The sequence below is a fragment of the Rhineura floridana genome, chromosome 8 (genome assembly GCF_030035675.1).
Source record: "Rhineura floridana isolate rRhiFlo1 chromosome 8, rRhiFlo1.hap2, whole genome shotgun sequence".
Classification (NCBI taxonomy): Eukaryota; Metazoa; Chordata; class Lepidosauria; order Squamata; family Rhineuridae; genus Rhineura; species Rhineura floridana.
In genome coordinates, this window is record NC_084487.1 from 94,327,541 (window position 1) to 94,344,247 (window position 16,707).

The 16,707-nt window shown below is 41.3% G+C and overlaps 1 protein-coding gene across 6 annotated transcripts in view; it reads right to left on the reverse strand.

Moving 5' to 3' along the window:
- The window catches only part of SLC13A1 (solute carrier family 13 member 1), a 129,990-nt gene that overhangs the window by 35,939 nt on the left and 77,344 nt on the right, over nt 1–16,707 (reverse strand). For all 6 annotated transcript variants that reach the window (XR_009764471.1, XM_061640144.1, XM_061640143.1 and 3 more), the window contains 5 exons: nt 15,594–15,722; nt 12,366–12,502; nt 2,679–2,866; nt 2,506–2,563; nt 2,361–2,421 (listed from right to left, as the gene is read on the reverse strand). Coding sequence is in view for 5 of the 6 variants with exons in the window: in XM_061640143.1 (XP_061496127.1) it covers nt 2,361–2,421; nt 2,506–2,563; nt 2,679–2,866; nt 12,366–12,502; nt 15,594–15,722 (573 nt within the window). In the remaining variant the exon portion in view is untranslated. The remainder of the gene's footprint in view (nt 1–2,360; nt 2,422–2,505; nt 2,564–2,678; nt 2,867–12,365; nt 12,503–15,593; nt 15,723–16,707) is intronic.

Genomic DNA, 16,707 nt, shown 5'->3' on the forward strand with positions numbered 1-16,707 from the left:
TCAATTTGTAATAATTATTTGAATAAAATATACTTTTAATATACCAAATGTGATAATTGTATGCCAGACCAACTTGTACATAATTACATTTGATGTTCCTGAAGTAAGAAAGTGACTTTCAATCTGTAAAAAGTGGTAATATTGCTTTTTTAAAAAAAATTCCAAAAATATCCATTTTTTCTGAAAAAAACTGGGAAAACATTTTTTTCCCATGGCTTCAAAATTTCTGGAAATTTTACATCTCTACCTCCAGCAAGGAACAATCCTTTAAATTTAAGAATCTCTGGCAGCCCGATCTAGACACAGGAGATGAAACAAGATAAAAACAAAAGAACTAGGATCTTAGGATAATCAAATCAAATTATGCACCTGAATGGATCAAAGTCCTATAGAACTACACAGGGATTAGGGCTGTGCACTGAATTCAGCCAATCCCAAGGCATGAGCCACATCAAAACCATTTGGAGGGTTTGGGGCCTCAGCTGAGTTAGGTTCAGACAGCCATGGATTGCTACAGGTTGGATATGATCTGGGGCTGTCATGGGGCAGGGCATCAGGCAAGAAGATGCAGCTGTGGCTCTCATTCCTGCCTGAGTGCCTCCACACAGGACCACAGCTTCAGCTTATAAACTGGTGAGCAGAGATGTGGAACTGCAGGGTGCAGGTGCTAGTTTGTTAAGTGGCTTTCCTGAAGGAAAGCCACTTGCAAAGCAGCACCTTGCAGGATCGGCTTTCTTGCAGAAAAGTCCCTTGCAGAGCAGCACTACACAGGATCTCTCCCTTGGCTCAACAGCTGATGAGCCGAGAGAGTGATCCTGCACAGAATTGACCCTGCTCTAGGTCAGGAGGGAGGGAAGGAGGCACAATGTCTCCTTTCCTCTCCCAGCCGTATGTTTAGTTAGGGTTTTCTTATGCTAATTAAACATTAGTCCCACCCCAAACTTATTTGGGAGAGGCTCTGAGCCAGGATGGGTGGTCCCCAGGTTGACCCAGGTCAGGTCCACCTGACCCCCCCCCCCAATTGGAGCCATGGGGGCAGATCTGGGAGTCTGTGCATAGACCTAACAGGGACTCTTCTTCAGCTCATCCTTCTAAAGAGAATGATATGCAGAAAATCAGTTGCTGCAAACCAATCATCTACATTCATCCATTGTATAATTCTGTGGTTAAAAGGAACATAAAATTTTGGCAACAATTTTGTAAGATCCTTACAGTGTTTTATGACCTCCCCATGCATTCCTTTTTCATTATGGTCCAGAAAACAGAGTGCTTTTTAATGTACTCTAAAACAGGGACTAGGAATCAGTGGCCCCAGATATCATTGGACTACAGCTTCCTTCATCCCTGACCACTAGCCATGCAGGCTGGGGCTGATGGGACTTAGAGTACATCTGGAGAGTGTTCCATTGCTGCTCCAGAAATACCAGTCTAATTCATGTTGACTAATGTTACTCTGTAATATGCTTTATACTGGGGTGGAGTGTCTCCGGGTGGCTACATATTTAGTGCCCTCAGGCATGGTAGCCTGATAACATATATCGCTGAGTCAGTGGTATGTCTTATGGCAGGGGTGGGGAATTGGCAGCCTGTGGGCTGGTTCCAACCCTTGAAGCCTCCCCATCCCTTCCGATAAGACCCATAGCGAAGGCCTCACTCCATCTCTGAATTCCTGCCCCGGCCAGAAAGCCAAGGAACTAAAAAAGACAACTCCATTGTGAGCTGCTACCTCAAGATGCCTGGGGCCTTACCTAGGTGCTCCCGCCTTTTTAAAATAATGATAAGGTTTCTTAGGCTGCAATCCTATATACACTTACCTGTATATAAGCTGAAACCAAGGGGACCTGCTTCTGAGTAGATATGTATAAGACTGCACGGCTAATCTACCACAGGGTGACCGATTGTTTCAATGACACCCTTGAGGTCTTCTCCAGGTGTCCAGGAAGCCTCTGAGCACCACCATCCCCTTCCCTCACTGTCCCCTTTGTCATGAAGTGGTGATAATGGCTGCCCTTTCCTCCCTTGAGAAATACATAGAGCTGAAGGCGTAAGATGGGCTCTCTTTCTCACTTCCTCTTTCAGCCCTGTGGGCTTTTCAATGCTCAGATTAATTCCCCTGGACCTGACTTTTACAGAGACCCCTTATAAAAGTGAAGCATATACATATGTATATTCTGCTTTTTGGTCTCTTGGGAGGGTGGTAGCGGATGATCCAGGAGAAAGAAGTGACCAGAGGAGGTGGTGCCAACAGCACTCACTCAAAATTCCAAATGTGCCCGCGGGCCTAAAAAGAGTACTAACCCTGACCTGCTAGGTTAATATCAAACTGTAATTTCTGAAAACATATGCTGATATTTAAATACCTTTTCCTCTTCAACTTTGCACATAGTGTGAGTCGTATGAGCCGCAGTACCATTGCTGTATCTGGGAAAAGAAACTTGATATAGTAAGTAATCTGCTGTGCTTGAAAAAACTTATGTAATATACATGATCAAAAATAAATTTTACCCATGAAGTTGCTTTGTTTTCTCTTTCCAGTCAACTGCTTCACACTCATTAATATCTTCTATTAAAAAAACATAAAAAGGTGAAAAGTTCAATATGCAGGCTTCAGCTGAGCTGGTCTTTTCCCCAGTGAAGGTGAAGGTGGAGCCTGTGAAAAGTTCAACATCTGTGCATACCATCAAGTTCCAGTGCATGATTGGTGGCTCCATTTGCATAAGTCATTTCTAGGGCATCAACTTCAGCTTCAGCACTAATGATTTGCTGAGCCACTGCCTCTACTATTGGCATCACCATAGCAGCTGTGGAGGTGTTGCTAAGCCACATAGACAAGAAGGCGCAGCTGATCATGAAACCAAGGGTGAGCCTGAAACAAGGAAAACCTCTATGTATTATTCTTCCTCCTCTCAGCACTCAACTTAATACAAAGCAACGATTTTTGCCATAAAAATGGGATGGCATTTTTTTTAAGAGCTTGAATTAATACACTTTCTCATTTACCACCAAGGACATTTCTCACAATGTGGAAACAATATGGCTCCCTCATTGTGGAATTACCTCCTCCTTGAGCTCAGATATGCACCAATGCTATTGGTATTTCAGTACCCATTGAAGACATATTTGTGTTTTCAGGTTTTCACTGATGCTTAGTCCCAGAGGTAGTATTAGATTAATTTGTCCTGGGTCACTGCTGTATTTTATTTTTCAAATATATTATTACTCTTGAAATGTTGTAACTTGTTTAATAGACTGCTGTCTCTCTTCCAATGTGCACTGCCTTCAGATGTGATATAAAAGGCAGTATAGAAATGCCTATGTGAATAAATAATGCTTTGCTATATAATGGTATAAAAATGGTGTAACTTGCAATCCAAACAAAGCATACCTGTGCTACTTACTTTAGTTAACTGGCTCTGTTGGGTTGAAAGTTGATCCAGGGGTTAATTATATATTATAGGGCCATCAGTTGCTATGACACAATTGAAACAAAAAGCCTGTACCAAAAGAGTATCCTATGCTTGCAGGCAGGTGAATGAGGCAGGGTTATCAGGTTCTGCTCTATTTGCCACTGAAGCCCTTTGTTATGCTCCTTGCAGCACACATTTGTTAGCACAGACGTTTTAGCCATTCCAGTGCCACAGGTAATTAGGAATGGAACATTAGAGATCTGCTGTATACCGAGTCAGAGCACTGATCCATCTAGCTTCGTCTTGCATTTATGGTAGCTAGCAATGTTTCTTCAGAGTTTCAGACATGGTTTTTCCTGACCTGCCTGGATATGCCAGGATTGAACCTGGGAACTTGTGCATTCAACACATGTGCTTTCCACTGAGCTACACCCCCCCCGTATGCCCACTGGTTGAGCTCCAGAACAATCAGAGGTCCAGCCTCCCTTCTTGCCCTCCCTCAGGAACAAGAGATTATCCACCAATCCAATTCCAAAAACAAGGAGGAACAATATACTAAGTACCTGTAGAAAGCCATGGTTTGTTTTACAAGGCCCACTGTATTTCAGTCAAGTGTTCAACACTTGAGAATAGAGTCAATGACTCCAATTTTTACAGAAGACATTTTTTGTAAAGTGTTTTACTCACAACGAAAAGTATTTGGCAAGAAATTGTGGATAAAATTATTGTATTCCCTCCTCTTTTATCCCCAAATGATGTTTGTCTACCTCGGTGGAGCCAAGCAACAACTAGCGTGGGATGTCAGTGCAAAGGAGGAAAGAAACAAGGCATCATTACAACAACAACAAAATGGAGAAGACCTCAAAGCATAGCCAACAACTCTTCTCCAGGGGAGCTGGTTCAGTCCATTCAGAGGATAAGTAAAGCAGTCTTGTAAACTTTCTCTGTATCTTTTCTCTGTTAAAGTTGCCCTACAATAACACCCTAACATGCTGCATATTGATGATCCACATTCTGGTAAAGGCAAAAGTTAAAATAAATATCAACATGAAAATTCACAAAAATCACAGTTCCACCACTGGATGCTTTTGCTATGAAAAAAACCTATTTGAAGGGTGGCAGGGTACACAGTCAAATGTCTTGTGCGTGTTAACACTCAGCGTTGCATTGTCATGATGTGTACAATTCATGGCTGGTTGAACAATTCTCTTTAAAATGTCCTAAATTACTGCAGTTCATCAAATTTCAAATTAGCAAGCTCTAAGAACTTCCACGTGAACAATTGGTTCTGTCCTAACCATAGCACAATGTTGGAGATGGTGGTCAGACTTTAACTTATGAAACACAACCTTCTCTACAAAATAAATGGCTACAGTGTAAATGCATTGCAAACACTGTGATCACAGTGTGGATAATTTTTACAAAGATTGAAGAGACCTTTGGAATCTGTGTGGATAAAAAGCACTGCGTGAGTGTTAATGATTGCTTAAGGTAAGGACAGGCTTCTTTAAAATGCAAAATGACTTTACAAATTATTTGAGTGCTGCAACCACCATATTGGTTGATGTCATCTTGTCTTTTCTGAAATAAAGTTGCTTGCTCTTTCATTATACGAGCATGAAATTGTGATTAGGTTACATTTCAGTTTTGGATAATATCTCTCTGCCTATTATGACTACTTCTTATTACATGGATTATAGTCATTATTGTAAAAGGCTCTAGATGAGGCCACTTGAACCAGTTTACCTATTTGAGGGGCACACTAAAGAAAGCATTAATAGTAATTCTGAAGTTCTGAATCTGACAGCCAGAATGCCCTGCAAAAAAAAATTGGGCCCCTTTAAGCTTTGTAGAAAAATTTGGTCTGGAACAGAAATCCCAACTTTTTGCCTGTTCCCCTCCCTCGTCTATATTTAGCACAATCCTGCTGGAGGAGACATCCTTGTTTCTTCTGGGGATGGGGGAGAAATTCATTTGGCTCACATTTGTATTCACACTTCTCCAAATGATGCATTTCTCCAACCAAAAAATAAATTTCTTTATGAAAATAAATTTTAAAAAAGCTGCTTTGAGACCCAGATGAGGTGAAAAGCAAGGAAGATAAAATTATTTTAAATTTAACTAAATAAATAATACATTATATTAGGTGAAATCACTTGCAAAAATGTGCATATTAGAAGAAATGCACATGGAAATCCATACAAATATTCATGTGAACTTTTAAAAAAGATCACAAACTGAATGCAGCAAACTGATTGGAAAAATGAGAAACGGGAATGGAAATTAATCTGTCCCTGGATCTGCCACTCCTGGGCAAGTTTATGAAATCCAGCCCCTCCAGGGATTTGTAATCTCTAGAAATAGGCAGATTTGCAAATTTTAGAAGGATATCTACTGTTGGGTTTTGTAAATAGGAGATGTAAAACTCTAGTAAGAAGGAACTTCCAGGACTTCATCTCTTCCCTTTGTTTCTCTCCCTCTTTAAGGGGGATATAGTACTGCAGTGTATATGTAACAGAAGAATGAATGGAAGAATGATTGACAGCAGTGAAATGTGATGAGAGGCTGAGTGAGTGACGGGTGGAGTCAGTTGCAAATGACAGTCAAAGAGACTGTAGACAGAATTAGAGTAGTGAGTGGATATGAGGGAGAAAGGAGAAACGGCAGGTGGTCATGGTAGCTGTTGACAAGGGAAGTGTTAGATTAAGGCAGGAATGGGGAATTTGTGGCCCTCTGGATGTTGTTGAACTCTAGCTACCACCAGCCCATGGTCAAAGATCAGGGATGTAGTCCAGCAACATCTGGAGGGCCACACATTCCCCATCCCTGGATAAAGATGTTAAACAGAACCATTATTTCTTATTTTGTATCAAATGACTCCTTGTTCGGAGTGTTTTTTCCCATAGAGAAATATATATGGGGGATTCTAGGAGACCATATCTCCCCACGCATGCTGGTTTTGGCCTACATAGTCAGTCATGTGAAAAGAAAGTCCTACTTCCCTCAGCAATAGAATAGGTGATGATAGCAGGGAATTTTGAAGGTCAGAGGAAGTCTGGTTTAGGGGCCATGACCTTGAAAGGGACCCCTGGAGCCTCACAGAAAATTTGACTGCACTTGCTGGATAGCTGTTCCTGTTATGGAATAGAAAGTTCTAATACAGTGTTTCTTTTTTAAAAAGAATATAAACTGTCTGCAGAGAACTTGTAATTTTCTTCACAAAAAAGAGATTTTTTTTTTAAAAAAGAGGGGAAAAATAAATGAACTGCTTTATAGCAATTTCTTATTGATAGCAAATATTTCATAAGCCAGTGTTTAAATGATCATTCTATACACAAGAGTATAAAATTATTCCTATTAGTTTTGCAGATTGAGAACTGACTGATAACTCCCATTCTAAAGATGATTTCAAAATACTATTCCATTTCATTTTTCCTCATTTACTTTGCTTACAACTGTTTGAAATCTGTGCAGATGGCTTCACTTATCAGTAAGAAAGGTACCAGTGCTGTTGGCCCAAGTAAGATCCTGAGCAGAACTCGACCAAGAAGACATCTACATGATCTGAGAGGTGCTCTTCAAATCTCTTGCTTTTCACAGAAGATAATGAAGCAATACTCAGAATCGTGCACAATTATGATGTGACCCTGCAAGGAATTTCAGATTGCACACCTCAGTTTGTATGCTGCTTCAATGACACTGTGACCTAAACTTATATAACCAAACTGAGGAAGTGCTCAGATACAGTTGAGTCTGCTCTGGTTCTCACCTAACAGTGAGATAACTATGTCAATAGAGCTGACGATTGAAGGAGGGATTGCTTAGACTCCACATCCATTGGGACAGGGCTGTAGCTCAGTGGTTGGGTCATCCTTTGCATGCAGAAGGCCCATTTCAATCCCTGAGATCTCTGGTTAAAAGGACTAGGTAGCAGTTGGTGTGAAAGACCTTGGCCTGAAATCTCAGGGAGCCACTGTGAGTCAGTAGATAATGCTAACCTAGATGGACCAATGGTATAAAGCAAGTTCCTATGTTCCCCTCATGTGAGGCGGGAGACTTTGCTGTGTCAGAAAATCATTTTTGGGCCTCAAGTGAATGCTATCTTCCCATGTGTGTCTCTCATCTGTGTAAAATGGGAATACAGCACAAACAGTGGTGCAACCCCATGACAACATGGAAGACAGATCCAACCAGAACAACATTGAAAACTCCATTGGAAAAACAAATCAGAAATGGTGGGAAACACCAACAAAAACAAGTACCCTAACATGGGCTTGGCAAGAAAAGGAGATGCTGCAAACCTTGGGAAGCAAACACAATACACACATTTAAAAAAACATCTACCACAAACTCTTGCTCTAGACAGTGCTTCCCATATAGACCTCAATTCACATTAAAGCAACTGTTGACAAGATGCCATAACTATTAAGATAAGTTCTGAAAGCAGTACATTTTGTACACTTTTCATCCCAAATGCATAATGCAAAGTCTATCTTATAAAAGCAGTCATCTGGGTGTAAACTAAGTCACACATGTGGCAGAAAGAAGAGTTCTCTCTTTACAAAACTGAACACATCTTTGTTCGGGCAGAATTGTTGTTGTTGTGACCTATGACAGCAAATAGGATAAGTCACACACTGACAGAATGAAAGAGTGTCATATCTCTCTTTTCACATGCTACCTACTCTAAGCAAGTGCCTGTCCATGTCAACCCAAGTCCATTTGCTTTCACTCCACTCCACTTCCTCCACTTGCAGGTATCTAGTCTGCAGAGGAAGGATGGTGGCAGAAGTGGGCAACTTAAATGGGCAAGTGGATAATGATGAAAATGTCAACTCATCTTGTCCTCCTCATGCATGAACATCTTCAACTGAGATCCTTCTCTGAGTGATTTCTTTTGCTGAAGCTTGTTAAGCTTGCATGAGGGAAGGGGCCTTTTCTCTGGTGGCACCACAACTTTGGCATACCTTCCCTGGGAAGGCCCAACAGGTGTAGACATTACAATCTTTTCAGCAGCAGGTTAAGACTTTTCTGTTTTCCCAGGCATTTTGAAGGGGCTACATGTGAACCCTTTTTGGTATTCAGCTTTTTAAAAATTTGTTTTATTATTATTTATTATTTACTGAATTTCTTAGTCACCCATCTAGCTGGCTATCCAGCCACTCTGGGTGACATACAAAATAAGCATATAGATACAATAAACATTAAAAATCTGGACACAAAGATAATAAAATCTAGCCCACCCCAAAAGCCTGCCTGAAGAGCCAGGTCTTCACGGCCCGGTGGAAACTTTTTATGATAATTTTACGATAATGTTCTTTTGCTGTATTTTATTACTGCTGTTATTATTGTACACATCCCTAGCATATATTTTGATGAAGGGTGGCTTAGACATTTTTAAAATGAATGCATCAAACTTTTGCAAGTTGTTCCAGCATTCTTTATCCTAGGAATAACTATACAGGACACCGCTAAGAGCATCCCAAGTGGCTTCTTCCTGAGAAAAATCACTAAAATGATTCAAGGGACCTGGGAAGGCTACAGAGGAAGGCCATACCTTAGTTATAATCTTCATCATCATGAGCTTTACCTTAAGCTTGTGGAGTGTGTGGGGAGGAAGAATTAAGCCCATAATTAAGTTTATCAAGGTAGAACACAGGCAACTGTGCAGAGGGGTGGGGGGCAATTTAAGGTGTTGAATTGATGCAGATGAAATGCCTGCAACTTTCCACATTTTGAATGCTATAAACCAGCTTTCCCCAACCTGGTGTCCTCCAGATGTTGTTGGACTACAACTCCCATCAGCCCTAGCCAGCATGGCCAATGGTCAAGGATCAACCACTGGAGGGCATCAGGTTGGGGAAAGCTGCTATCGACCATGGGTGGGGGATCTGTGGCCCTCTGGATGTTGCTGGACTCCTAAGTCCCATCAGCCTCAGCCAGTATGGCCAGTGGTCAGGGATCATGAGAGCTGGAGGCCAACAACATTTGGAGAGCCACGGTTCCCCTATCCCTGCTACAGACAAGTGAGAGCTATGAGTTCTCGTGGTATTCTGGATATTTTGTAGAGATCTGGTTATAGTTGTGTGTGGCTTTGAATACAAGGGGAGGCAAAACCTCAAACTGGTATCCAAAAATGATGATTCGTTGATATATGTAAAATGGGAAGTGTGTTCTGGTTTTCTTTTAAAATCATCAGGAGCACAGAATGGCATGTGTTGACCTGTGAAAGCAGCTGGAGCATCTTACTCAGGATTATTTCTCTAGGGAGTATTGTCTCATGCAGGCAACAAGACAAGTGAAGAATTCATGAAATGTCTTGAAGAGTTGTCTCTGGGAGTGATGGAATAAAGTATTTGTAGAAAGAAAGCTGAAAGAACAGGAAACCTTCCCCAGCAGTAAAATAGCATTCTAGAAAGCAGCCTCCCCCAGCCTGGTGCCCTCCAGATATTGCTGGACTACAACTCCTAGTAGCCCCAATCAGCATAGCCAACTGTCTGGGATTATGGGAGCTGGAGTTCAACAACCTGTGAAAAAGAATCATCACAGCAAATGACAGAAAACTCACTCTTATCTTGACATATTATCTGTCAAGATAATATCACCGTCCACCATCTCCTTTTCAGGAAAAGCTTTGCCTGCTGAATTTCTGTCTATCACACAGCTTTTAAATGCACAGGAGACTTTCGGGGGGGTGTTAATAACATTCAAATTTCAGTCACAGATACATTGAGTGTCCTCAGGCAACTCTTCTGCTCTCAGCCTTAATTTCCCTTCTTTAAAACCTGCTAATAGTGGCCTGCCTGACGAAGTAGTTATGAGGACGATTATTTTGTTCCCTTTTGTTTTTTCAAATAAAACACTCTGTAAAGCATTTTGCACATTAAAGTACAATGTATTATCATTTGAGGCAAGGTGACCACTGGGTGGCAGGCAGGAATGCTTACAAAATTCTCCCAATCCAATTTTCTTTTTGGATTGTGACGTTCTGAGTCATCCAGTCTAGTCTGCAAGCGACACAGTGCCTAAGGAATCAGCCATCCTTCCATTTTGATTTTCAGACATCCTAGAGGCCACTGCGAATGCTGAGCCTCCTACACCTTTAATTTCCTTCTGTTTGTTCTTTAATTTCCTTCCATTCTCCCATCCTCCACCCCACCACTTGTGCATATTGATGAAATATTGAAAAAAGGGCTCTTGATATGCTGGTCTGCACATCCATTTGATTGTTTGCATGCGTCCGTGAGACAGAGGGGAAAGTGATGAGAACAAATGAAAAGAAATACAAGCTTCAGCAAACTATGTATGTGTGCCAGTTCCAAAATTAATTTTAGAAAATGTCCATGCTGAATCAGAAGGAAGAATTAGCAAACCCAGAGAACAGAAGAACGGAAGCACGTGAATCTGCTCATCATGTGATGGGCATGATCAATTGCACAGACAAAATCTGGAGCAACTTGCCTATACCCTCCCTGCAACACAGCTGACATCTTGCTGGGGGCTTAGGAAATCACACAGTGTGAAATCAGCTTTGATTTGCTCTTGTGCTCCCCCCCCCAACCAGTTGCATTTTGTGAAGCCATCCAGAGCGCCAATGAAAAGGAATAGGTAGGAAACATTTATGGATTCCATACTTATGAATCAGTGAATCTTAGAATAAGTAGAGTTGCAAGGGACCTATAAGCCCATTGAGTCCAACCCCCTGTTCAATGCAGGAATCCAATGGAATGCTGGATTCATCAGCTCTTTTCCATCACCTACTTTAGCTTTCTAGTTATCCAAAAGTATCACATTTAGCTCTTTTAGTCTTTGTGATCATGAACAGCTTCTGTTGGAGGAAGGAATAACACTACAAGCCAGCATTGTGACCAGTCTTGCAAGCAGGGATGTACAGACAAGTATGACCCTTTCCACCCACTCCAAATTTGGGTGACGGGAAGTTTTGTTGCTTTGGGATGCAATCCAATACGTGTCTACTCAGAAGTAAGCTCCATTGGGTTCAATGGGACTTACTCCCAGATAAGTATGTCCTGGATTGCAGCCTTACTTAACTGTGGTGATTTACTATCATCAAATAGGTAAGGGAAAACTTCTTGCTTCCCTATCACAGCAGCATCTGACAATTCAGAACCAGAAAGCCTGCTAGGCTGGGAAGCTGATCTTGTCTTGCTGATTGGATCAGTGAGGTGGTTGGGGCTCCTTGACCCCTGTGAGCAATAAAAAGGAGCAGAGCGTGTTTTTAGTTTCTCGTGCCTTCTCATTTGCAACTACTGTCAGCAAATGGGAAGGGAGGGGGTGAAGCAGTGTCTGTGAAAATACTGCTTGAAACTACCTAAACTTCAAATGGAATACTAATGATGGCATAATGTAAAGATCTCCCCAGTTGCTTATTATCAGTCATTAAGAAGTATGAGTCAGAGTTGTTCACAGATTCATCTGCTGTTTTGTTCTGAGCTGTGCACCATTATTGCCAATAACAGAAGTGTTTCATATAAAACTCATCTTCTCACCCCAATGAGATCTATAATTCCATTTCAGCAAAAAGGCTGGCCTTAGCAAATCTCTTTAGCAGTCAAATAGGGCTGTGATTATGGCTTGTAAACAGGCAATACTTCACACCCCCAACCTGCCAAAAAGTTGCCCCTTCATTTCTTGTGCTTCAATAACAGTTACATGATACTAAAAATTCCAACAGGTGAAGCTTCTAATATTGCCAGGGAGCTATAGTGGGGAAAGCTGCATCTGCTGAATTTCTTCACAGTATGCAGGTTTTCAAGGACTGAGTTTAACCAACTAAATTCTATTCTGAAAAGACCCATTAAAATGAATGAACCCAAGTTAGTCATGGCTATTAACTTCAATAGGTCTACTCTGAGTAGGATCTCTGTCAAAGAAAAGTCATTTCTGAGCCAAAGGGGTTTTCAGAGTGTTGTTTTCTTTTGTCAATATACTACATACCATGCAGGGTTAACGCCCACCAGCATTACCATTTTCAAGGCTATTCTCTTGTGCAAATTCCATTTTTCTATCGATGTCGCCAAACAAATCACTCCAGTTAATAGCAGATGAAAATCTTTGAAATAAGCAGATGCCACCTAAAAGCAAAATTCATTTTGTTAGCTAAATGCATGCTGTTTAGCTACAGTGATTCCATCTAAGGAAGATAATACATTGTGTAATTTGGGAAGGAAAGGGGCCTTTGAAAATCTGAGTGAATGAAATGGCTTAGAGAAATAAAAGATATACAGCAGCACCTTCAGTCTTCGAGATCTCTCTTGAAACCAGGAATTACTGTTACGAGATAAATAACATTAAACTAGTGAAAACTCAGAAGATAGTAGGGGAGGATTTATATAATGGGTTTGTGAAGTTACTTGCATTATTGCTTTCTCTGTATGTGTTAATTGGCTCCTGCTAATATATGGGTTGTGGTCAGTGGCCTCGGTCTCATACTGTGAGAATGCAGGTAGATTTATATGTATGGGGCCAAACTGGTTTAAATGAATATATACTTCCTTGTGTAGTTATTGGATCATACAATCTCTCATCATTTTAAATTTCTTCAGTACAAACAGTTTTATATAATAGGATTTAAAGTATGTCAATTCATGTACTTTAAGGAATATGTCTTAGATTCCTTTGATACCAGAATGTTGATACTTAGGATGAACTTGCTGCAGTGCATTTCTTTGCATGGCTGAGATCTGGGGATTAATGTTTGGGTAAATGGTGTCCAAGCAGGTCTGGTGCCAGTAGCTGGCCAGGTTGTACACTGGCTAAGGGCCCCAGGAACTCAAAGGGCCCCCCACTGACTTGATCTAGCATTGCTGCCACCATCTTCCCCACCAAGTCTTTGGAGAGCCATTTTAGTTTTGGGTGGACAGTAGTGCCACTTTTGAATGGGAATGAAGCTCGACTCCAATCTACAATGCCTTCCTGCCATTTTAATTCCCATTTGCAATGCTCCAGCCTATATCTATAAAACCTGACCTATAGACCTATGAAGTCTATAGATTTCATAGATCTGTAGGCTGAGGCATTGCAATCTGAGTAAATTAAGATGGTGGGTGGCCACCATGGATGGTGATCTGAGCTTGGCTTCTGTGGGGAAATATTTTTATTAGTTTGTTTGTTTCTGAGGTAAAGTTTTGTTTTAAAGGAATGTAGAAGGGAATTCTTGCCATTGAATGTAAAGGGTTAAGCTGTGGAGATACAAGATATTAACGGGGGTGGGGGAGCAGCAGATGGCTTGCCTGTTGTTTAGCTGCCATTTACACTGCATCAAAACAAAGAAAGTTCTGAGAATGAAGTTTCTGTCTTTATATACAGACACAGCAGATTAAAAACTGATGAGTTTCAATTGGTCAGTCAGTGGACATTCTGCCTCATCCCATTGGACCATAGTTGTGGACTAACGAGGAAGGAAGAATTCCATCCAAATTTGGCATGATTGGCTGGAGAAAGACCCTGTTTGGAGATAAAAGCCTGATCTCAGGCTACAGTCAACGGTTAGTCAGTTGGTGTGTGAAGAAGAGGACAGAAGAAGAAGGTCAGCTGAAGGAAGAACTAGAAGCTGGATTTATTTATTCATTCATTCATTTATTCATTTATATCCTGCCCTTCCTCCCAGCAGGAGCCCATTTAAGCAGGGGATATTGACGTTTGAGAAGCCAAAAGCTGAAATCATTGTCTGGAGCTGAGGTCTGTAGGAAGGAGTGTGCATCCCAAGCAGCAGCCTTTGAGAGAGTTCTTCAGCAAAGAGTCAGCAGGGATTGTTGTGTGCCTGAGGCAGCAGAGGTCCTGATAGAAGAGGGCCTGAGAGACTACAGAGGGAAGAGGTCATGGATCTGAGTGTAGTCTTTGGTACTGATGTTGAGTGTTAGCTATGTAGGAGTGGTTTAAGGTACTGTTATTCAACCTTGGGTCCCCAGATGTTCTTGGATTACAACTCCCATCACCCAGCCAGCTTAGCCACTGGCCAAGGATGATGGGAGTTGTAGTCCAACAACATCTGGGGATCCAAGGTTGAAGAACAGTTGGTTAGGGGTATTGACCATATTCTTGAATATGGGGAGAAACTGAATCTGTCAAAACTATCTTCTTAAAAAGAAACAGTAACCCTATAACCAGTAACCAAGTGAAGTTTACCATATAGTAACCCTACAGGTTAGCATCACCATCTATTTATAACAGTTATTTAAAATAACATAATTTACTTTGTTTTCATGTTTAAGCCTGTGATGTTTTGTCCCATGCTTATCCATAGTTACTGGTGGGTAACGTGAAGTATAAAGCTGACCTGATATTTAGTTTCATGGTGGCAGCAGTAAAAGGGTTAGAAAGATAAGTAAAAGGTTACAGCTTAAGTAAGGAAACAAAACACTAATGTGCAAGACATCCCCCTGTAAATAAAACAAACAAATAGGTAGTAGAGGGATTCTGCATAATGGGGTGATAGTGTGGAGAGATAGGACACAGGGATCTCCACAGCTCTCACTCAAAAGCAGCACTATCACCCACCCAATGCTAAAATGGTGCCCGGGGGGCTGGCAGGGAAGGTGGTGAGTGGTGTTGCTGATGCTTTGGCAGCTATGGCTGTGGAGTATGTGTTGGGGGACATCAGCACCATCATGCTAGCCCTGGCCCTTTGTCTAAGCAGCAGCCCCAAATATGGAATCTCTCTGCCTCTCTGTACTCACCAGATTTGCTGAGTCAAGGCATATAGAAATCTTGTGGAGGCAGTTGGACCTGCAAGTTATCCACAGAGAAGGTGGTAGCCAGTGCTTGAAAAACTGGACTTCTGGCCCAAATTGGATGGAGATTCAGGAAAAAAGGGGTGTGAAATCCAGTATCCTCATTCAGTTTTTGCCAATGCTGCCTGTGCTTCAAGGTGGTGGTGATGTCAAAAAATAGTGGCAGCTATTGTCTTGGTGGACTGTTGGCCAGCAGCCACCATTCTCCCCACCCACCACCCACCCCCCACCCCATAATGGATTTTGTAGGGAGTACCTCTGATGCTCTGAATGCATTGTAAGTGGGTTCAAGGCCTCATAGTATTAGGATGCATATAAATGCATTCATGAATAAAGAGATCAAAGATTAAACAATTGTGTAATTTTATTTGAACTATGAAATATATGGACAATTGGTGATGTGGAAGGGAAAGGAGTGGGGAAGGAAATGTACCTCTTTGGAAGCCATAATTCCAAACATTGGGAACATTAAAGCAGGAAGTAACGCTGAAACAGCCAGGGGCAAAGCTTCTGTGAGCCAAAAGATAGCCACTACAAACAAAGTGTAGGCACATTCTGCTTCCTAGAATAAATACATATAATTAGAAAAAAACAAAATTAAGATTTGTATTGCACAACACTGGTAATCAAATGATAGAAATAGGGAGGAGAGAGAGACAGAGACAAAAACATCCATATTAATATTACAACATCTCACTGGAAAGGGCAGTCACATTTACTGGGCAGATGCTTTATTCAATGAGAATCCAGAGATTTACTAAGCTCCATTCAAAATATTGCTGACATAGAAGAAGCTTCAGAGCTGTAGCCCTGTGGCAGAGCATCTGCCTTACATGCAGAAGGTCCCAGGTGCAACCTCCAGCATCTCCAGGTAGGGCTGGGAGAGAATCCTGTCTGAAATCCTGGAGAGCCATTGACAGCCAGTGTAGAGAATCCTGAGCTAGATGGACCAAAAGTCTCACTCAGTATAAGCTGCCTATGTTCCAGGAAGAGTCTCCCAAAGAGCTAAGCAGGCATTTGGTAACTAAGTGCTATTGAATTCGAGATTTTCTTTCCATATTCCATAGTATTTCTTTATTGCATTTATTAATTGCTGTCCACAATAAGCTGTCTCAAAGTGACTTTAAAATCCATAAAATACAAAACAACTTGATAATCAAGTATTCCAATGTTTGAAACTGCTTACATCACGTTCAACATGAAACTATATTCCACCCACCACACACACGTTATTGGCTTTTGGTCTTTCATCTGTCAGGGAAAAATAATTCCTTACAGCTACAAAAGGAAGCCCCATATTAGTTGTTGTCCATCTTTTGTTTCATTACAAGGACGTTTCCTGCTAATTAAATAAAACCACCGAAGAGCGGGAGCCGGAGCAGTGAAAATCATTAAAGTTCCATCTGCAGTGGTCTTTTGTTTGTTTAATAAAAATATAGGTTTAGGTTCCAAGGCTGCCATGAAGCTACTCCCTCTGAACAGGAAGCCTTGTTTTCAACATGCACAGGAACATGGGAAAACATGAAGCTGCCTTATACTGAGTCAGA